The sequence below is a fragment of the Oreochromis niloticus genome, linkage group LG12 (genome assembly GCF_001858045.2).
Source record: "Oreochromis niloticus isolate F11D_XX linkage group LG12, O_niloticus_UMD_NMBU, whole genome shotgun sequence".
Taxonomy (NCBI): Eukaryota; Metazoa; Chordata; class Actinopteri; order Cichliformes; family Cichlidae; genus Oreochromis; species Oreochromis niloticus.
The window spans coordinates 36,037,274-36,059,869 of record NC_031977.2 but is presented as its reverse complement, the minus strand read 5'-3'; the positions used below and the strand labels follow the sequence as shown (position 1 = coordinate 36,059,869).

The following is a 22,596-nucleotide window of genomic DNA, read 5'->3' as shown; positions in this document are numbered from 1 at the left end:
CGTGTTAAGGGATTAGTTCTTGGGTTTTGTGTCTCATGTTTAGTGTAGATGTAGTTCTGTGTCTGGTCTGCATAGATGTGTAGTTGTTTCTTGTTTCCTGTTTTAGTGTGAAGGTCCGAGTCTCATGTGAGTGTATTCAGTTTTGCCTCTCTTGTCTCGTCTCATCTGTGGCGTGTCCAGCGGGGTGGCCTGGGGGGGCACAGGCCACCCCCCCAACCAGACTGGCCACCCCAGGTGCCACCCCGGAGCCAAAACAATAAAATCCAATGAAATATCAAATGTACGATTATGTTTTCACAGTGAAGCTCAGATATCCGAGTGTAAGTGAATGCAGCATCGGCTTCTCCGCTATGAGCATCATGTTAGCAAAGGTAGGAGAGCCAAGCACGAAAGACAGCATCACAGAAAACAGTTTTTCTGCGAAAGATTAACAGTTTAACATAGCTGGACTGGCCATCGAGCATGGCGGAGCTTCCACGGCGGCTAGCAGGTGGATGAGGGAAGGGTAGGCAGGAGGAGGAGAGACCCGAGGCAGCCGCTGGTCCGAGTGTCAGGTGAACTGAACTTCAGGTAAGAAGTTATGACCTGCAGTCTATCTGGGTCAGATATAAACCAAGTTTAGGTGGAGTTTATTTTCGTTGTGCTGACTTTTTACAGTCAGTTACAATAACTCGTACTGCGTACTAGCTAGCATGACGGAGTTTCTATACAGCTGGGTGGGTGCTGTGATGTTACTGATGGTGAACTTTATTTTATTCATAAGGTTAGTTAGTAGAGTTGCCAACGGCTCCTTAAAAAATGGAATGGTCCCTCATTCAGAGAAAATATTACAGGTTTTGTATTGAGCTGAGAAGAGACGCAGTTTGTCCTGTACTTTAACTATAATGAAAACGACACAAAGCTGGAGTTATTCTGTGTCTTTGCTGCACAGCTGCCTCTTCTCCTCTCATTCTCTCCCCCTCCCTCTCCTGTTGCTACTTCAATCATGAAACTGATCAATGATCAGCTGATCGGCTTTTCTCTCTCGTTTATTTATCGCCCACTTTGCGCCAGAAAGAGGAAACCAGCGGATGTCGCGTTAAACAACAGCAGCACCTTTAAGCTTGATCAGCTGTTGTTAGAATTTATTTAATATTAATTTCTAGTATCAGCTGATGTTTGCTGGAGCCACAGCTGTAAAGCTGCTGGTCATGATATCGGTTTGGTTATCTGGTGAGAGGGAAACATGAAGATGAAACCAGGAGATGTCCTTACTAAATCATCAGAGCTGAACAGGTGATGGAGAAACAGGTTTACCTTTTAGGTGACATGAATGAGTTGAAGGGAAGTTATGAACTGTTTCTGAGAGACAAATAACACCAGGATCCTTTTCTATGTAGCTGACAGCTGGTAACTGTGCAGGGGCGGGTCTAGCAAAGTTATGCCAGGGGGCCAGGTAGGGCATTAACAGGGAAAGGGGGGCACAAAGAAATACTTTTCTTACTTATTCTCATTTAAAATATTTCGCTTTTATTAAATAATTATCTGAATCTTGCGAACAAAGTTTTTATCTGACGTAAAATTGATAGAAATCATACATATACCAAAAGACAGCGTACATCACTGTCACAACAGCGTTTGTTTTCATTCAAAGGCTTTATGGCTTTAATACCTGGTGGGCCGGTCTCTGGTCAAAATGCCCAATTTTTTTGTCCCAGTCCAGCCCTGCAGGTTAATACTGGCAGTGTCACCATGCCAGCTGACTGTATTTCATCATCAGCCAGTGTTGTTCTTTATACATCAATATTACCAAAGTTTACCATAAGGCAGCATAGAAAGTATTTACTTGCTTTCAGGTTTCAGTCAAATGTTAGTCTTTTCATTTGTTTCCCCACTTTTTTCCTGTTTCAAAATCAAACACCAGTTTGTAAGAAGATTATCTTCTTTTTTTAATAGGCAGATAAAGTTTTGCATTGGCTAATTTGCTAATTGTATGTTAAAAATGTTCGTATTTTAATATTCAAAAATGTTTTTGCCCAAAACATATGTGCACTATATGTCAGTAAAAATACTATGCAAATGTTGCTGTCCTTGAATGCTGAGTAAACACTGACAAAGCACTGATTGTATCTCTTGTACTTCATCAGCGCAGTATCTAAAAACTTTGCACCGTAGTGGTTAAAACCTCATTCTAATAAGAGTCAAAAGCAAATTCAGTTATTAGGTTTACAGGGTTATTGAATGATGGTTAACTGTTGGTAGAACTTTTTTTTTAACATTATCTGCCAATTACATCTGCCACCCTTCTCCAAATCTGTGCCCCTACCTGGCCCCCCCAACAAAAATTTTCTAGACACGCCACTGCGTCTCATCAATTATTTCCAGCTGTGTTCCCCACCTGTGTGCAATCTCTGGTGTTCTTCTGTGTGTATTTAAATCGTGTATCCTCAGATTCTAGTCGCTGGTCCGTTTGTTAGTCTCCCGTGCGTCCCTTCTTTCTATCAACCTTCATGTGCCTCTGCTCACCCTTATTCGTGTTCATGTTTAGTAGTTTAGTTGTTCCCAGTATAGTTTAGCTTTAGTTCTGTTTTCTACTTGTGTTTTATTTTTACAATAAACCTCCTTCTCACCTCCACAAGTGCCTGCACTTGGATCCTCCTTTATTTTTCTCCACATGGCTCATCCTACTCGCCGTGACATTAGTGGCCATCCAAGTCTTTATGTCTTTAAGACATTCCTGGAATTTGAACAAATAATAGTCCTAGCCCTAGTTATAACTATCCAAGTATATTTCACAAATTAAATGCATATGTTGTGAGCAGAGATGTAACACGTTTCTGTAATCATATTACTTTTTCAAGTAACGAGTAACGTAAGGGATTACTATTGCAAAAACGGTAATTAGATTACCGTTACTTTCACGTAGGAACGCTGCGTTACTAAAACTTCTTTTTACAGCCAAAAAAACCCCTAAACTTCCAAGCAAGCAGCGAGTGCGCTACGACTGTAATGGGAACTTCAGAGAAACTCGCGGATTCTTCCACTGACCGCCGCGGCACACCTGCACCAGGGTAAACCTCCGCCTACCCCAGTCCTGCTTTACAGGTGAAAATAGAGCAACAGGACCCCTGAGTCTTTGACTTTATTTATTTTCTGCTGTGTTTTACTTGCATCTATTTGAAAGAGTGAGTGTAAACACAAAAACATATTTTATTTTATGTGCTGGAATGTGCAGAAAATAGGTTTAAATGTTAAACAAATTTCTTCCAGTCAGAGAATGTTGCATATAATTTAATTTTTGCTTGATGCATAAAGTTAAAAGATTAAAACTAATAAAACAAGTTTAAAAAGAGACGTTTCCATTTGATTACATTTTGTATGATGGATTATGCAGAAAAAGTAGAATTGGGCTGAAAGATCTATCGCTTTATCACCTATTCAGGTTGTAAATCGTGTTTTTAAAAAATTTGAAAATAAGTAATCAGTAAAGTAACGGAATTACTTTTGGGGGGAAGTAATCAGTATTTAGTTACTGATTACTTTTTCAAGTAACTTGACCAACACTGGTTGTGAGGGGGGAGTGTAGATATTAATGATACTCCTGACCATAGATTTGAAGGGTTTGAGTGAGTGTTGTTTTGCTGACTCATTCATTTCCACGGTCAGACCACATCCTTTGAGCTGAACATATAAAGCTGAGCATCACAGTGAGTTTCAGTGCATTCAACGTCTGATCAAAGAGGGAAGAAGAAGAAATGTCCTGCCTGAAGAATTTCAGTCTTCTCATCTCATGTGTGCTCCTCTTCATCATCCAGCCAGGTCAGTGATGTTTTCCACTCTGGGGCGTTTTTCCTTACTTTTTTTGACAATATTTGCTGTTTGTGTGACACACTAAAAATATAAAAACCATGCAGTACTTGGTTGAGACGTAATATTTTAACAACAAAAGTATAGATATATTTTGTACATTTCAAGGACTCTTCTGTTTTTGGAGTGTATCTGTATTATATTATACATACACATTAAAAGTGAATTTCTGTCCAAAAAATGCACTCGGTTTATTTTTACTCACTATGAGCATCTTTCATTATTCTCCCGCAGTAATTAAGGTTAGGATATCTATTTTTTTTTTTTTTTATTCCAGTCCATTCTTCTTTTGCAGCATTTAAATAACCTTTCCAAGATTTGATGGTTTTGTTACAGACTTTTCAAAAAAGTTTTGCTTTTCTTTCACAAATGTGGGGTTAAATTGTGTTAAAACAGTGATGTCATGTTTTGTGACGAGGACCCAGGCACAGAGAAACTTGATGAATTTAAAAATCTTAAGATTTAATAAAGAAATTTGTCAGAGGGAACTCGGGACAACTGGAGACATTCAAGGATGCAGGGACTGACAGAGACAGGGAAGAAGTCTCATTGTGATGAGTAAAGTTTATCTTGCCTGGCTGGGCAGCTCTCTGGGTGCTCTGTAATTTCCACTGTAATTTAATTTACTTATTGACATTTTTAATCTTCATGTAAACGAGCATAATGCAAAGTCACACTGCTGATATCTTCAATGTTACAGACGGTGTGGCTGTAGCTCAGGTGGCAGAGCAGGTCAGCTACTAACCTGAAGGTTGGTGGTTCGATCCCAGGCTGCTCCAGTCTGCATGCCAAATAGCTTTGGGCAAGATACTAACCCCATGTTGCTCTCCGTAGTGTGAATGTTAGATACTTAAGAGCTTAGAAGAAGTGAATGAAGTGATCAGAGTAGAAAAGCGCTATATAAGAACCAATCCATTTCACTCATCTGCTGATTTATGTGTCCTGATATTTTGTTTCTGTTTTAGGTCGTGGTTCTGAGATTATTAATGGGAAGGAAGTTGAGCCACACTCACTGCCTTTCATGGCTTATGTGAGAAGCAGGACAACTAATTCTTTCTGTGGAGGGACATTAATCCATCCACAGTGGGTGCTGACAGCTGCCCACTGCACTGGGTAAGAATCTGAGGCCTTATTTATATATAAAGAATATTTAAAGTTGAATTCTTGTTCATAGATTTATTTATGTTTTACAGAGGTGTTCTAGAAAATGTTATTTGTGATGGAATAACAAGGAAAGTACGGAGCCCCGTGAGGGACATGGGAGAAAAAAAAATGAAAATGAAATTTTGCGAGATCCTGAGTTACTTTTGTGAGATCTCGGGATCTCTCAAAATCTTAGGCCACATCCTTCGGAGGCCGCCAGAAGGAAGCTGACAGGGAGGTCGAGGCACAATGTGCCGGGAGTGCGGTATTCTCGCCGTCTCTTTGGGCCTCGACCTCCCAGTCAGCTATCGAGCGGGTGGGTAACAGACGACCACGAAAACATCGGAGCACTTTTTACAAATATGTGATGTCTTGATAAACCAAGCAGATATTTGAAGTTTACACAGCTACATTCCCGCCTGAAAATCTCTTAAAAGTTTATTTTGTGACCCAGAAAGAGTAATATTAAAACTAAGTAGCTGCCGCCATTGTTGGAAACTGGAATTGGCTGGGCTGGAATTCTGGGATAGGATGGGCAACAAAGGACGCATTTGGAGCACCCTTCGAATTGGGACAGCCTTCGTCACCTGGCTCGTCACCTATCCCACCTGCTGTTGGGAGATCTCGCAAAAGTTCATCTTCATTTTTTTCCTTCCATGTTTGTTGCGGGGGAAAGAAGTGTTGCACTCACTTAAAACAACACAGAAGTCACAGCTACATACATATTTTATACATATTTTAATCTAAAACATTTTATGTACATTTTAATTTCTTCATTCAGCTTGAAGAAAACATGCAGATTCACCTAAAGCTCAGTAACAGCCATAACCCAGCCATATGTAGTAATACACAATAATAAAGAAGCATGATTATTGTTTTAGAAGCTGCTGACCCGTTAACCTTTTAAATATGTAAACCTTCATCACCAGATTGTGTTTTTTCTTTTACAGGGTGGATCAGGTGACCCTGGGAGCCCACTCCATCAGTAAAGAGGAAAAATATTCCAAGCAAATCCAAATTGTTGAGAAAAGTTTTCCTCATCCTCACTACTGTTGTGCACACCACGACAATGACCTCATGTTGCTGAAGGTAAGGTGATATATCAGGGTCTGATACCAAATGATGTAAATGGTAAATGGACTGGTTCTTATTTAGCACCTTTCTACTCTACCTGAGCACTCAGAGCGTTACACAACATGGTTATTCACCCAAACACATCTTTCTATGCCTAAGTGCTTTCTGTGTAACACTGACTCACTCACACTCTAACTTATGCATCAGAGAGCATCGTGGGGTTCAGTATCTTGCCAAAGGATTTTTGACATGCAGACTGGAGAGACCAGGGATCAAACATCAAACCATCCGATTAGTAGATAACCTGCTGTACCTCCTACAGCCAAGTCAGGTTTTGCTTACTTAACTAAAACATTTTTATTCTTTAAATTCATTCTTTGAATTATAAAACGTATTTCCATGTGTGTATAGACATGTTTCAACACATCACTGCACATATTTCATATTTTCCAAGCAAAATATTAGAAATAAATGAGTGGTGATTCAAGACTAACTTTTTTTCAGCTTAAAGAACCGGTGAGGAAATCCAGGGCAGTGCAGTGGCTCGAGTTTGGCGACACTGTGAGAGACCCGGCAGCTGGCAGCAGGTGTCTGGTGGCTGGATGGGGAGTAACTGAAAACAGCGATGCATCAGACGTCCTCATGTCTGTCAATGTGACTGTGGTGGACAGACAGAAGTGCAACTCTCGTGATTATTACAACCACAGACCCGAGATCACCAGAGACATGATATGTGCTGGTTCAGATGGTACAAACGTCGCTGATACCTGTCAGGTACGTATGAAGAATCCATGTATTTTTTCAAGTTTGAAGTAAATGTTCATTCAGCTCAACACCTGAAACACTGTCATGTGTCTGTTCTTGCTGCAGGGGGATTCAGGAGGGCCGCTGTTGTGTGATGGAGCGCTGGTTGGAGTCACTTCTTTTGGAGAGGATTGTGGTATCATTAATAAACCTGGAGTCTACTCGTTTGTCTCAGAGGGACAACTGTACTGGATCAAAACTACGATGAAGTTATTCTAAATGTCTTGAAACCACAGACATCAAGCTGCATGATTTGATTTCACAGGTGTCCAACTCCAGGCCTCGAGGGCCGGTGTCCTGCAGGTTTTAGATGTCCTTGATCCATCACAGCTGATTTAAATGGCTAAATGACCTCCTCAACATGTCTTGAAGCTCTCCAGAGGCCTGGTAATGTACTGGTCATTTGATTCAGGTGTGTTGACCCAGGGTGAGATCTAAGACCTGCAGGACACCGGCCCTCGAGCCCTGCTGTAGACCATTATCCAGTTTATAATTTCATTGCTCCTTTTAAATTTTATGATACTTCAGTTTCTGCTAGCTTGCTGCACTTTTTTTATAGATTCTGCACTTGGCTAGTCTGCTGCATGAACTTATGGCAGATAAAGGTGGAACAAAAATTAATTGTACTGACCTCCTAACCACAGTTTAGGCCTACTGTATACATAATTGGAAACACTGTTTGGCATTTTACCATATTTCACCATAAAAACCGTACAGAAACATGGTTATATCTAATAATCATTTTTTCAAATAAATGAAAGAATTCCCAAACATAAGTGCTCCTGACTCCAATGAACGTAAAATATTGTATTATATCCTGTTTTATTGTAGGGTCTACTTTACAATGTAAAGCACCTTGAGGTGACTGTTGCTGTGATTTGGCGCTGTATGAATAAAATTGAATTGAATTGAATTGAATTGAAATTAAAAAAGTGAGATATTCAGACTGTCAAACAGACAGATTCAACACATCTTATACAACCAACTGAAACTGAAAATGAGGCTTGTGGACAGGTTTATTTGAAAAAGACAAATTTTACATTCTTATTTGTTCCATTTCACATTATGACTGTGTGCTTGATATACTTGCTACTTTTTTTACTTTCTAATAAAGCTGGAGGCATGAATAAATAAAGACACGATTCATTCTCTTTTTCTTTATTTGTTTGTACTGCAGTTTCAAACTGTACCTTTCAAAGTGTCATTGTTAAAATGCTTAGAGTGTTTTATTGTCATTCTGCAGTTTCTTGCAAAGTGAAAGTGGGTAGCTGGGCCACAAGGTGCAAAAGTAAAGAAGGGAAAACAATATACAATGAGGGGGGAAAATAAATAAACAGCAATATGTAAGTATATATATATATATATATATATATATGTGTGTGAGTGAACTAATATACATGGTGTATGCATAGGAAAGATTGAAACAGAAACATTGTGGGGCTGTATGCAAGGGCAGTTATATAATAAATAAAAGCTGCGTTCCACATGGCCTGTCGGTACATATCTACTGCCTCTGAAATACAGGCTAACTAAGCTCGATAGGACTCCTCCTGCCTGATTCTTCCCTTTACCTCCAGTGTCTACCATCTGGTTCAGGGTTACCACCGCAACAGGCACCAACCACCTTGCAGCCACAGCTCAGTGCAGCACCTTCAGTAATGGAGGTGCTAAACATAGTCCATTCGGACTCAGTGTCCCCAGTTTCCATCAGAGTGCTGTTGGAGCTCTGCCTGAGGTGGGAGTTGAAGAACAGGCAGATCAGGCATTCCCAGCACACCCTCCTTATTCGTTTAGGCATGCCATGTCTCCAGTTGGGCAAAGCTGTCAAAGACCCTGCAAGTGTCTGGACGGGTATAAACTTAAAAGAGAATAGTTCAATATCCTCATGTCTGTCAATGTGATCTTCATCAAAAGTGCATTAATAAAACGGTAACTCTGTATGCCATTGACATGATATGTGCTGATTCAAATGCTGAAAAAAGGCAGGTACGTGTAATCTAAGTATGTAGATTGTCTGTTTATTTTTCTTTAAATGAACATTCAGTTTAGTACCCTTTTGGTAGGTAGGGATGATAAAACACTAAACACCAAAACCAACCATAAAAACAAATACAAAATCAGAATTAACACAAAACACAAGGTGATACCAAAAGGAAACACAAAACGCTGGATCAAACTGACCCGGGACCACGACAGAATGAGTCAGCAAAAGCCTCTTTGTTGACACATTTGACATTCAGTTTCATGGTCCACATCCTTTGAGCTCAACAGATAAAGCTGTGTATCACAGGGGTTTTCAGTGCATTTGACAGCTAATCACTCTTTTCATTTCATGCAACCTCCTCTTAATTTTTGTCATTACTGACTTCCACAAACCATTTCATTTGTTTCAAGCAGTCTTTTTTGCTAAATTGTAAAATATCTTTTTCAAAACAAACTGAAAGTGTCAGTCATATGCATACATGTCTGAACCCAGTTACTGCCAAATGGTTATTTATTTATTATAAATTAGACCACAGGCTTTGAAACGTGGTCTATCAGTGTTCATCAGAGGCCTTGTGTCTATTTTGCTGACTCATTTTTTGTGGTTAGACAACATCCTTTAAGACCCGCAGAAAACGCCTGCGTCACAGTGGCTTTCAATGCATTCAACATCTGATCAAGATATAAGAAATGTTCTGCCTGAGAAATGTGTTTTTATCTCATGTGTCGTAAAACGGTGCAATTAAAAAAAAAAAAAAAGGTCAGCAGTGTGCCATCATCCACAGTGAGTTTAAGCTGAAAACTCACCCGCTCAGCAAGTTTACAGAGAAGCTGACCAGACAAAACAAAAAACAAAGACAGAGAGTGAAGAGGATCATTGGAGTCTCTTCCCTCCCCACCTATAGCACCCGCTGCATCCGCAAAGCCACCATCATTGTGGAGGACCCCACACACCCCTTACACACACTCTTCACCCTGCTGCCTTCTGGAAAGAGGTATCCTCACTACAAGGGTACGGAGCAGTTTCTTCCCCCAAGCCGTCAGACTCCTGAACACACACACATGCACACCTTCATGTGCTTGCAAGCACTTATCTTCAGTATCTCACACACACACACACACACAAACACACACAAACACACCTACAGACACAAAGTTACTTTTGCACAATACTCAGCATTTTGCACTTTATCATTGCACTGCCTTGTCTTGTTTATTTTTGGAATTTTTTGGACATTGCACTTTACGTAGTCCTGTGTTTGTCCGTTATATGTCATATGTAGCACCGAGGAACGCTGTCTCATTTGACTGTACCAGTGTACATGGTTGAATGACAATAAAAGCCACTTGACTTGACTTGAGGAGATGGGGAAAAACAGCAGAACAGCACAGAGAGGACTGAGGGACCATGACACAAAGGCTTCATTACTCCGAGCTTTTCAACACCGTCCTCTTTGGTGACATCTGGTGGCCAAAAATATGAAAAGCAGCTTGAATCTACAATTTAAATAAACTGGTTTGTCATGATTGCCCACTCTACAGAGCTCAGTTTATTTAACATCATCTGACAGCTCTGTGTGATATCACGCTGCCATTGTGGTGCTTTGAAGATGTGATTTTTTTGTGGTAGAAATATTGTTATATCCAGTTAATTGTTAATAATTTCAATGAATTAACCTTCCTTGTTTAAACATGTGCTATGATGTGTTCTCACTTTGCTTCTGACTTCTTGACATTTGTAAACATAATAGATGAAAATGCATCATATCTTGTAAGATGCTGCTGCTGTGAGGTCCCGCCTCTATGTGGTTATGTAACTGACCAGTGGACCGGTACATTTATATATATTTAACTACTGTGTCTAATGTTAGGTTTTTGTATTGTGATTGCCATTTATGCTTAGAAATATTTAACCATATATGCTTAGAGGTGTATAATCAATTGTGTAGTGATAGGATGTGTGATCTTTAGCAGGCTGCAAAGGCTTGGGGTGTTGTAGGTGTGCATTCGAGAGTCCTCTGGAGTGCAGACCTACATCCTGGGAGCATGGGAGAGGTCGTACCTTGTTTTATTGTTTTATGGTAGGATAAACGTATCTATGTCTGTTTTAGGCTAAGTGCATTTTGTTTAGATGAACTGCTGGACTTCCAGGCCAGCAGGTTTAGGAAGTCATTTATGGGTTCACACACACACACACACACAGTATTCTTTGTTCACATGTATACCTATGTAAGATGTTATATGTTAATGACCCTATGCATATTCATGTAACCACAATAAAAGGAGTGTTATGGGGAACCTGGCTGAGAGTCTGACGGAGGTCAAGTGGGTGGAACGACACTTGGCTCCAGACAGGCCTCCTCATGTATGAGTAACACAAAGAACGTCTTGATGCATTCTCAATCATCCAGGAAAGTAAATCTCCAAAAGTTGAATCTGTTCATCTGGACGTAGCGTTTTGTGGGAGAAACATTTCGTCACTCATCCAAGTGACTTCTTCAGTCTCAGCTGACTGCAGGTTTCCCCAAACCTTATAAACAGTACATTTGCATAATGACTGAAACCAGCCCACTGAAGGAACAATGGGCTGGGAGGTCAGTTCCTTAATCATAATTATGCAAATTCCCATGACCATTGATCAACAATCACTGACCAAAACCCACTGATAAAAGAACACTGATCAATGGCCATGAGTCCCATTCACAGAGAGTTGGGGAATAGCTGCAATCACAGCATTGTAAGATGGTGACAGATGTACCCTTAGGCCCCCTCCTCGATTCAGAGATGGTCTTTCCCTTTTCATGTAAATGGCCTCCTTGACTCCGCGCTCAAACCAGCGTTCCTCCCTGTCCAGGATGTGTACATCCTCATCATTGAAAGAGTGTCCACTGGCCTGTAGGTGTAAATAGACAGCAGAGTCCTGGCCTGATGAGGTTGCTCTTCTGTGTTGTGCCATCCGCTTCGCCAGAGGTTGTTTGGTTTCCCCGATGTATAAATCCTGGCAATCCTCCTGGCACTTAACAGCGTACACTATGTTACTCTGTTTGTGTCGGGGGACCCGATCCTTGGGTCGGGTCCCCCGACACAAACAGACCGACTATTGGACTGTTGAAGTGGGACAACAGAGTGAGAGTAAGTAAGGACACAGAGGAATGCTGGTGTTTAATGTGGAAAATCAAAATTTGGGTTAGCAAACCTGGGGAAAAGAAAACTGACTGCTTAAGTGGAAAATTGTGAAGGAATCTGAAACACTGCAAAAAGAAACATATACAAAATCACACACACAAGCAGAACATGCATTAACCCTACTAACACAAACACAAGAGAGCTCATGAAGATTAGGCAGCATCTTGAGCATGTGAGTCTGTTTATCACCTGGTGTGATGCAAAGACCAGTGGACTCATAGCACATTAGTTACAAAATGATCAATTAATAGCAGAGAAGTGTGTAGGAAAGGCAGCTTTAAGAACATGCCCTGCTGGAGATGCAGCTCCACAGACATCCATTAAACCTGCCTAATAACACAAACACACAGGCAATGAAAATCAGCTTGTTATCTCTCATCAATGTTAAAATTGTGCCAATTTAGCAGACACCTGTTATCAAATGCTGAATTTATCCAATGCTGACAGTTAACTCTCTAGGTTGCAGGACAACAGTTTAATTTTTGTGAAAAAAAGATTCTGGTTTGACCAACCAGTGATCAGACAATAAATTTAGTTGTTAATATAGTAAATTGGGAGATGCTTTCTGCCTGACTGATGCAGCACAAGTAATTTACTGTATGCGGGCAATTCTATTTTTGTGATGATATTTTGAACATGCATTTCTGTTGTCCTGTCATCTTAGTGGGTTAATAGCTGAGATGCAAATTAGTTGATCGTTCTTAGATTAATGAAAGGTGATTGAATTCTAGCACGAGTGAATGGGATGTGTTGGAGTTTGTTAGAGTGGAGACTCTAAAACACTGAGTTTCCTGTTGTGATGTGTGAGTGAATCCTGCACCCAGATACACAACTCTGAATACATAAGAACAAACGTTTTTTGCGAAATGCATGACAACATGTCACATGTTTTATGATGACGGGGAAAAAGGAAAACTAAATAAAATCTGTGGCCTAAATGAGTAAAAAGTACAGATTAAACTCATATCTAATAACATATTAGCGTTATGTTGTGTGTTGTGTGGCTGATGGATGGTTTTGAATTAATCTAGCTGATGATTTTTCTTTTGTTGTGAAGTTGAGTCTGCCAATTAGTATGATGGTATGATAAATCATGCTAATGGTATGATTTACCCTCCTGAGATGAGGAGTGTGTGTCATGACTTAACGAGGCCTTTTTATTTTGATACTTTCACAGTGCACTGAAAGTTTTGTTTGATGATCTCGTTTGAAGCAGATCTGCACGATTAGAACAGAAGCGCTATACGACACGTCGTCGAGAAAATTGTTGCAAGTGAGTTTCTCCACATTAAAATGGGCTCAGGAGAAAGTCACTTATCTGGGACAATTAGAAAATAGGTCCCTGCCCAAAAAGGATTAAGCGAGATAATCTGATCAAAATTTCTTTTCTTTTTGAAATGACGTCATTTTGCTGAGTGTGGAAACTGAATGCGACGATAGTTTCCACTGTCAGCAAAGAAAGAATGAATGAAAGAATGAAAAATGAGAGAGAGAAAATAAAACTGACTGACTGGTAAAAGCTGACAAAAGTTGACAAGACTTGATCACTACTCAAGGTTAACCTCCACCTAGACAGGACAAAACGGTGGATGAATTTATGTGTGTTTCCTTTTACAGGAGCAGGAAGATGACAGCAGCATCCTAGGTTGCGTGACAACTTAACCTTTTAAATGCCACTTTTGTGTTTGTGAATCTATCAGGGGTGTGTTATTCATGGGCTTGTGCGCAGCGTTAACATTTACATTTCTTTTCTACAGCAGAGAGTTAATCATATGTTTGATTATGTGAGTTACAGCAGGACACACTAATGGTTAATGTTCTTTCTACTACAGGATTTCTGGGTTTATGTGTGAAGAAAACTGTGTTTACAGGTTATGAGTTGGTGATGCTGTTACACTGTGTTGTTGGGGAAATGTGAAGGTTACTTTGACGATGTGAATAACATGTGAGACATTTCCTGTGTTGAAACTAGTGTCACTTCTGTCCACAGCTATGGATGGCTAACTTTATGGTCTTTTTATAGCACCTCTGGACCCTGTCAACTTGTGCCTGACCTCCAGGATTGTCCATGTGTGTTGCTAATGTTTGTTTTCTAAGAGTGCATGTAGAGGATTCAGCAGAGACGGACAAGTGACATGAGAAAGCAAATAAGAGATGCAGTGTTTGTGGAATAGTTTAATATGGGGCTCATTAGCTGGCCACTACTGAGCTCCTAGTGATAGCTGAGTGAAGTGACTTTGCTTAAGGGAAGTCACCGATTACATTAATGCTAAGTGAGTACATGGGATGATCCATGTCTGAGGCAAATTATGCCAATAATTGTAGTTTACTGATTTGAGAAAACCTGCACATGATACTTGTCCTGTTGATGCTGAATGCTTTATTACTCTTATGATACAATTGTTTATAAGTGTGAAGGTTCATTTCACTTCCAGATCTTGTTTTCCAGGCCATGATGGTGTGTATGTAGGCTCCAGACAGAGCCAGGTTTTAAGCAAACTTAATATGCAAAACACACTAACATCTTTTATTGCAGGGTTATGGAGCTGCTCCGTTGGAGATGCCCTGATGTTGCCTGGGACATGATCTAGCTAACCTTTTTCTTTCAGACAGGAATCTAGGTTTGACAAGTTGACTCATGGGACTGTCCATGCGTCAACAGGAGGGGTCCAGAATTACATTCAACTATGTTTTCTATGTTTTCTAAACTATGTTTTTATGATTTTTGTGTGATTTGTGTGATTAACAGTTCATCAACGGGTATTAAACCTATGCAAGTGGTGCATCCATGTTCAGATGAGGCTTTGATGGTCCATAAGTGAAGCTCACTGAACTGAGGAATGTGGTTTGATGATGGTTTACATGCTTTCCAAATAGAAGTTTCTCCTCCTAGCAAGGAAATACAGGTGCAGCAGTCAGAGTATTGCTGAAAGGAATCTCCTGAGAAATCTTCAGAGGCCCAGTGAGAAGCAAGAACCATTCCAGGCATAGCTGACAGTCCAGGCAGTGGTTGAGGTCAAAGGTCGAGCTGTTTGGGGCCCATCATGAGATCAGACTTTGGAGCCACAGCAAGGACCCCGAAGCTGCGTTGGAATGAGAGCTGTGCCAAGGGGGCTTTCCAGAGGCCAACAGAGAAGATTGTGGACAACAGACGGGCACCTGAAGGATGAGGGGAGCGTGCCAAGCTCCATCGACAGCGCAGGGGGAGTCCAAGGATGGCATCATGATTCTGTGAAAAGCACAGGAACCAGAAGCTATGGTGGTGATGACAGCAGTTTCCTATGAACATCACCTAATGCTGTGTCACTATACTGTGCATATGATGACACTCTGAAGACTGCTGGGATCATAACAGCAGTAAGATAACTGGACCCAACACCCTTTCCACAGAGGGTTTTTACTGCAGAGGATGGACAATGGAGGAGTCATATGTATCCCCCACAGGACAAGGAGGCCTGAAGTGAGGTGATGGGGGTTGGTAGAGGCCATAAAACTCGAGTGTTGATGAGGTCTGCAGCTTTCACGATAGCTGAGACCCATGTTGACAAACAACAAACTCAACTGGTATGTTGAATGTCTATTCTACATACATTTGGACTCTGGTCCTATGAACAGTGATGGAAACAACTGGAAGAGACATTTATGATGCCCTGCAGAACTTAAACCACCCTGTAGAGAGACGTGATTTACATGTCTTGCAGAGGAGCACCACCAAGCTGGAGTGTTTTGAAAATGTTAATTTCTCTTTTGACCATTAGCAATTCATTTGTTTGCTTGTAGGATGCAGTTTACCATTGGATGAGATCAATGAGAAATTGGATAACTGCTAATACATTTGTCAAACTGTGTACGTTTACAGTAATTTAGAGCGAATGACACATGCTGAGTATAAAAATGTTTGCATTGACACTGTCACACATGAGGTATTCATAACTGGGGACTTTTCTAGCATAACTGCCAAAAAGGGGGGAATGTTAGGTTTTTGTATTGTGATTGCCATTTATGTTTAGAAATATTTAACCATATATGCTTAGAGGTGTACAGGGAGTGCAGAATTATTAGGCAAGTTGTATTGTTGAGGAATAATTTTATTATTGAACAACAACCATGTTCTCAATGAACCCAAAAAACACATTAATATCAAAGCTGAATGTTTTTGGAAGTAGTTTTTAGTTTGTTTTTAGTTTTAGCTATTTTAGGGGGATATCTGTGTGTGCAGGTGACTATTACTGTGCATAATTATTAGGCAACTTAACAAAAAACAAATATATACCCATTTCAATTATTTATTTTTACCAGTGAAACCAATATAACATCTCCACATTCACAAATATACATTTCTGACATTCAAAAACAAAACAAAAACAAATCAGCGACCAATATAGCCACCTTTCTTTGCAAGGACACTCAAAAGCCTGCCATCCATGGATTCTGTCAGTGTTTTGATCTGTTCACCATCAACATTGCGTGCAGCAGCAACCACAGCCTCCCAGACACTGTTCAGAGAGGTGTACTGTTTTCCCTCCTTGTAAATCTCACATTTGATGATGGACCACAGGTTCTCAATGGGGTTCAGATCAGGTGAACAAGGAGGCCATGTCATTAGTTTTTCTTCTTTTATACCCTTTCTTGCCAGCCACGCTGTGGAGTACTTGGACGCGTGTGATGGAGCATTGTCCTGCATGAAAATCATGTTTTTCTTGAAGGATGCAGACTTCTTCCTGTACCACTGCTTGAAGAAGGTGTCTTCCAGAAACTGGCAGTAGGACTGGGAGTTGAGCTTGACTCCATCCTCAACCCAAAAAGGCCCCACAAGCTCATCTTTGATGATACCAGCCCAAACCAGTACTCCACCTCCACCTTGCTGGCGTCTGAGTCGGACTGGAGCTCTCTGCCCTTTACCAATCCAGCCACGGGCCCATCCATCTGGCCCATCAAGACTCACTCTCATTTCATCAGTCCATAAAACCTTAGAAAAATCAGTCTTGAGATATTTCTTGGCCCAGTCTTGACGTTTCAGCTTGTGTGTCTTGTTCAGTGGTGGTCGTCTTTCAGCCTTTCTTACCTTGGCCATGTCTCTGAGTATTGCACACCTTGTGCTTTTGGGCACTCCAGTGATGTTGCAGCTCTGAAATATGGCCAAACTGGTGGCAAGTGGCATCTTGGCAGCTGCACGCTTGACTTTTCTCAGTTCATGGGCAGTTATTTTGCGCCTTGGTTTTTCCACACGCTTCTTGCGACCCTATTGACTATTTTGAATGAAACGCTTGATTGTTCGATGATCACGCTTCAGAAGCTTTGCAATTTTAAGACTGCTGCATCCCTCTGCAAGATATCTCACTATTTTTGACTTTTCTGAGCCTGTCAAGTCCTTCTTTTGACCCATTTTGCCAAAGGAAAGGAAGTTGCCTAATAGTTATGCACACCTGATATAGGGTGTTGATGTCATTAGACCACACCCCTTCTCATTACAGAGATGCACATCACCTAATATGCTTAATTGGTAGTAGGCTTTCGAGCCTATACAGCTTGGAGTAAGACAACATGCATGAAGAGGATGATGTGGACAAAATACTCATTTGCCTAATAATTCTGCACTCCCTGTAGGTTTCTCTGGACCTGCCCGCATTGTGACCCCTGGACCACGTGAGTGAGAGTGTGAGAGTGGAGCTGATTGTGTGAACGAGGAGCGGAGCCAGTACTAAGGCGTGTGTTTTTCCCCAACCTGTTGACCCCTGGTACCCTGGTGTGTCTCTCCCCCCCCTTCACGTGTGTATATAGCACACCAGTGTGGTTAATAAAGAACTGCCTGAACCGTGTTCTCTCAGTCTGCGCCCGAGTCCGATCCACCGCTGTGACAATAAATAAATGTAACCTCTGTTAAAGGCTCAGTTTTAAATCCACAGTGTCATCATCTGAAGACCTTTTTGTTTTTCCCTGTTCAGCACAGTTTTGTTTCCTACAATCTCTTTTGAAAATTGCACCAACTTCATGTCTGTGACATAGAGCTACATAAATAAAACGCTGGTATCCTGCATGTTTGATCTGTTAACATGAGGTTAAGGAGACATTTGATATGCTGTAACCTCTCCCAGATAGGACCCCCAAAAGTTTACATAAAATAGTTTTCTTCACTTTTCTATACATTATATTAGCTTTAAATGTAAAGGGAGAAAGCAGACTCTGTGCACTAAGAGGTTTTCATGATTCCAAACAGGCTTCACACTTCCTGCTATATTTTGTCTTCACCTGCTCCTGTCTAATGTCTTCCACCTTAAATTGCCCAGTTAAAGTTTGCATTAAACATAATCTTTTCTTTAAAAACTCACTGTGGGGTGGCAGAAGATCGAAGCTCTTCCTGCGACATCTGGAAAAAGTGTCTTGTGGTCCTGCAAAGATAAAGAAATACATAACTCTTCTTTTATTATTATTATTTGTAGTAGTAGTTTATGCACTGAGACATGTGTTATCCTGCAATGACTACATCAGATGGAACAAAGCACTTTTAATGTCAACAGCTGTATGAACAGATCACATTAGTTCTGGGAAACTGTCGTCTCGTCTCTCTATTTACTGAACTGTAAACAAAGTTTACTTTGAAAGATTATTAAATGTGACTTTTAATTTTCAGAAAATACATTCTGACAAATGTTATTGGTTAAAGACATTGTTAAAGCATACTACATGCAACACAGCATCCTGGTTCAGCAAAGACACTCAGATTAGACCTGCTGTACCATATTCACCTGTAGTCACCTCGTTTAGCCTCCAAGCAGACAAATTTCACCAACAAGGAGAAACCAAGAAACAAATCACTGTCAGAAAGTGCTTGTAGAGGGAGGTAACTCACAGGTGCTGCATGTAAGTGTGACAAAGTAAGACTCACCAAATGCTGCTGCCATGCTGTCACTGAGCTGCAGAACTCACTGTGGAGTTAAAAAGAATAAAAGAACAATGTTCTAAATATTCACAACAAAGTGAGCAAAATCTGTCTTCAGAAGCGTGACTGCATTTCAAATGTTGCAGAACAGAGCATGCTCATGAGAACATGTCCCGAGGTGTCCCATGAGAATGCAAAAGGTAACCGTCCATGTCCCTATGATACGTGTGGATGGAATCCAATAGAATGATGCTCCCGGTGGTAACACGTGTATTCCAGCCTTAACCCTAATTATAACCATAACTTTATCGCTAACCTTAACCACAACTGTGTTAAGATAGTGTTTTCCAAAGCGATTCATGATGAGAAAATAAAATAAATGTACAAACCGTTCATGTTTCCTCCTGTTTCCGAACCCGTAACATAGGAAAGTGTTGGGTGGCCGAACGTATAACATACAGACGATTTGTCACATAGTATGTTACGCTTTGGGAGTGAGAACATGTTGAGCAGAGAGTACATTTCAGACTGTTGTTCACTTTTAAGGTTTCAGTGCTGGTTTGATCGTGGATCACAAGTTTACGGTGCATTTAATGCTTCCTAGTAAATCTTGAATGTCAAAGTTATTAAGTTTCAGTAAATCTTCTCATCCTTTCCTTTGGGGAAATAATTTAACACCGTCCTGAAAGTTTGCCTCCCTCTGCCATCTCTGGTCACATGGTTCAGATTTTATTTATTCAGATCAAAACCATTATTACTGCAAAGTGTGACTGAGTGGGGTTAGATGTGTCTGTGGGGAAATTTCAATCCAGCAAGGTGAATAATTAAACCATCACAGTAACATCTGTACCTGTCTGCCAGAGAAGTTGTTGATTGAGTAACATGGGTGTGTCAGCAATCACTCTGGAGTTTGATAAAGATTCAATCAAACTCTGTAATCACTCATCTGCCAGCTTTCCTGGTGTTCAGGCTGCTAGTCTGTTCTTTATGTCTAAGTTCTCAGTCATCCAGTTCATGGTAGTCTGAGGAGCTTGGAAAGGATGTGACTGGGTTTCTTTAAGTCTTCATGCTCATTACACAAGTCTATTCTTTACATCACTTCTACTTTTCCATGTTTTCAGATTTAATTCTGTCATCTTAACACTAATCTAATAATTTTCTTGCTCACCTTCTGCAAGCGGGTCAGATTCTGTTCTGTGTGCTTTAAATATCTGTTCTCGTCTTTCAGTCTGCCTTTCAAACTCATTTATGCAGCACGCTTCCTCCCAGTCTCCGCTTCACCTTTGTCATTCGGAGCGCTGCCTTTGTCTTTGCATCCAGCACCACCAGCATCTGGACTCTGGGTCCTGTCCTCATTCCAATTATTGCGAACCATCTGCTATAATGGATCATGGAAGCCTGTTCCACCTCAGCATGTAGTCAGGTTCTAGAGAGTCTTTAATGTTCTTCAGGTGTGTTGCAGCAAAAGTTTCAGGACACAGGCCCTCGAGGACTGGAGTTTGAGACCCCTGCCAAAGACCAGAAAACCACCCCCACCCCCACCACCCCTCCTTTGTGGGGTTTTGTAGTCTTAGGGTGTTTGTGTGTGTTGTGGAAGTTTTTCCATTTAAATAAAGCCTGCAGACGAGCGGTGAGCGGTAGCTAACATTCTTTAATCAAAGCACACAAAGAACAGACAAACCAAGCTTGGTGGAGAGCCTGCATGACCGTGGGGCAGACGGTCAGCAGAGTCTCACGAGCCTAGCATGGCTCTCAGTTAAATACCTTCTCCAGGAACAAAAGGCAGTACACAGCTGTTTCACACCTTAAGATTCACTCTCCCTTGCTACCTCCCAGAGTCGGAGAAGAGAAAAGATTCTTCCTGTTGAGTTGTCTGCTTCCCCCACCATTTGTCTTACAATATTGGTGTGAGACATGTTAAAATCCAGTGGCACCAAGGCATTATACAATAAAATAATGTGATTAATACATAAGTAAAAGAAATTCCTATACAGTGTGTATTACTTCTTATTTTATTTTGATATTTGTGCCATGTTCAGTTTCACACACTGTCAAGAGATTTATTCTAAAGACACTTCTTCAGCTAAGAGTCTAAGGGTAGAAACACACAGACGCTGTGGTTTTCACTTGTATACAAGGGCGGTCACAGAACGCTCACAACAGAGTGGGGGCCCTGTGATGCGCATCCTGTTCTTGCTCTGGTCTTTATTTATATACAAAGCAATACAACAGTGAATACGTCTATTCATAGGCAGAGGAATGTTAGTGCGTAGGGAGTGAAGATAAGAGTGGTTTAGGTGTATGCATGTGTGTTGTGGGATACAGAAAGACGCGGCCTCTCTTCTTGTTAGGGAGCGTCAGATAAGAGTGTCCAGCTCTCCTCTTCCTGCTTGTTCAGCTATTATCGCTGTGAGAAATAATTTATAAAACAGTCTTGTAGTGGACAACAGTCTAAGCCATCAAAAGGTCAACATACAGTATTCTATCATATGCAAACTTATATCATTAAAAGCTTATACTGACTACTAAGTACAATTTTCCATTGACACACACATAGGGAAAGATTAAATATTTCATTATACTTTTATTTTGTATTCAGATTTTGACATTTAAACCATCTAAGTGTGACAGTCCGAGTGAGCTGCTGGTAGTTTTCCACTGAGCTCCAGATTCTCCTGTGTCCGCCCCTGGGCGGAGCTGTCATCTCCTCACCTGCCCAACTCACCTGGAATTAATCCAGCGCAATCTACTGAGAATATTCAAGACCAGCGTCTTCATTGCTTGTTGGTCAATTTACCCACATTGGTAAAATGTCTCTCATGCTACATGCTTCTAGTTTAAGTCTATGTACCCACCTTGTTTTTCTTGTGCTACAGCTCTCTGGTCACAGCAGCTGTTTCACGCTCTGACTCCTGGGAAGGATTTCACTATGGCACCTGCCTGCCCTCTTTCCACTGTTTTGCACTGGATCCCTTTTAACTCGGGTCAGCCCAGCATCACTCTCTTCAGCTCACCCAGATCTTCAGCTGCTCCTCAAAGTGTCACCAACTCTGCCTGCAACATGAGTCATATTCCTCTTTCAAATACATTCAAGCCTGGAGAAGGTTCATACCCACGCTAATCACCCACTCCTCTGTCCACAGTTACAGCTTTAGATCTCCACACCACGAGTCGTGTTCAAACATCAAGCCCTGAATCCCTCAGCAAGTTTATTCCTTTGCTTAAACTTGTAAATAAAGTTTGTGAAAATTGCTCTGCTGTCTCCACAGTCACATATTGGGCCCCTTTGACACTAAGCTTCTGAGCTCTGAGTTGTTTTGCAGTGTGTGCAGACACATTTGTGTTCACCTGTCCTGATAAAATACCTGGGGTCCGTTCTTCGTACCTCGCTAAGTAAGTTAGCCGGATTTGATTGTTGACGATTTCACGTGATCTTGGATCGTTCGGTTCTCCGAAGCTCATCTGGGACTTGCTGTCATAGCAACAGATCCGTAAGCGTAAACCTGCTCGGGAGCAGGTTTACTTTATGTAAACAGGATTAGCTCGCGGCCACTCAGGTATGTCCGCTTCATTTATACGAAAGCAACAGCGATATTTCGCCACTGTTTTACCATAAATAAATATTATCAATGTAACTAAAGACAATGCAGTATTTGATTCTTTTATTGATTTCATACAGA

The 22,596-nt window shown here is 41.0% G+C and overlaps 1 protein-coding gene and 2 long non-coding RNA genes across 4 annotated transcripts in view; 2 read left to right on the top strand and 1 right to left on the bottom strand.

The window, feature by feature from the left end:
• Positions 1-3,566: 3,566 nt before the first annotated feature.
• On the top strand, positions 3,567-8,002 carry LOC100700363 (granzyme K). Its single transcript, XM_003444553.5, has 5 exons — positions 3,567-3,798; positions 4,812-4,959; positions 5,940-6,078; positions 6,568-6,837; positions 6,934-8,002. Exons 1-5 carry the CDS (start codon positions 3,735-3,737, stop codon positions 7,084-7,086), a joined length of 774 nt encoding a protein of 257 aa, XP_003444601.2. The 5' UTR covers positions 3,567-3,734; the 3' UTR covers positions 7,087-8,002.
• A 10,190-nt stretch (positions 8,003-18,192) lies between these two features.
• The window catches only part of LOC106098182 (uncharacterized), a 13,294-nt gene continuing 8,890 nt past the window's right edge, over positions 18,193-22,596 (bottom strand). The window contains exons 2-4 of the long non-coding RNA XR_002063935.2: positions 21,772-21,970; positions 18,923-18,962; positions 18,193-18,425 (exon numbers count right to left, since the gene is read on the bottom strand). This is a non-coding gene — a long non-coding RNA (uncharacterized LOC106098182). The remainder of the gene's footprint in view (positions 18,426-18,922; positions 18,963-21,771; positions 21,971-22,596) is intronic.
• On the top strand, positions 21,474-22,168 carry LOC112841889 (uncharacterized). Of its 2 annotated transcripts, none has more exons than XR_003213322.1 (2): positions 21,474-21,699; positions 21,793-22,168. It is a non-coding gene; the product is annotated as an uncharacterized LOC112841889 (long non-coding RNA). The 2 variants fall into 2 exon arrangements; XR_003213321.1 differs by having other exon boundaries at positions 21,474-21,721.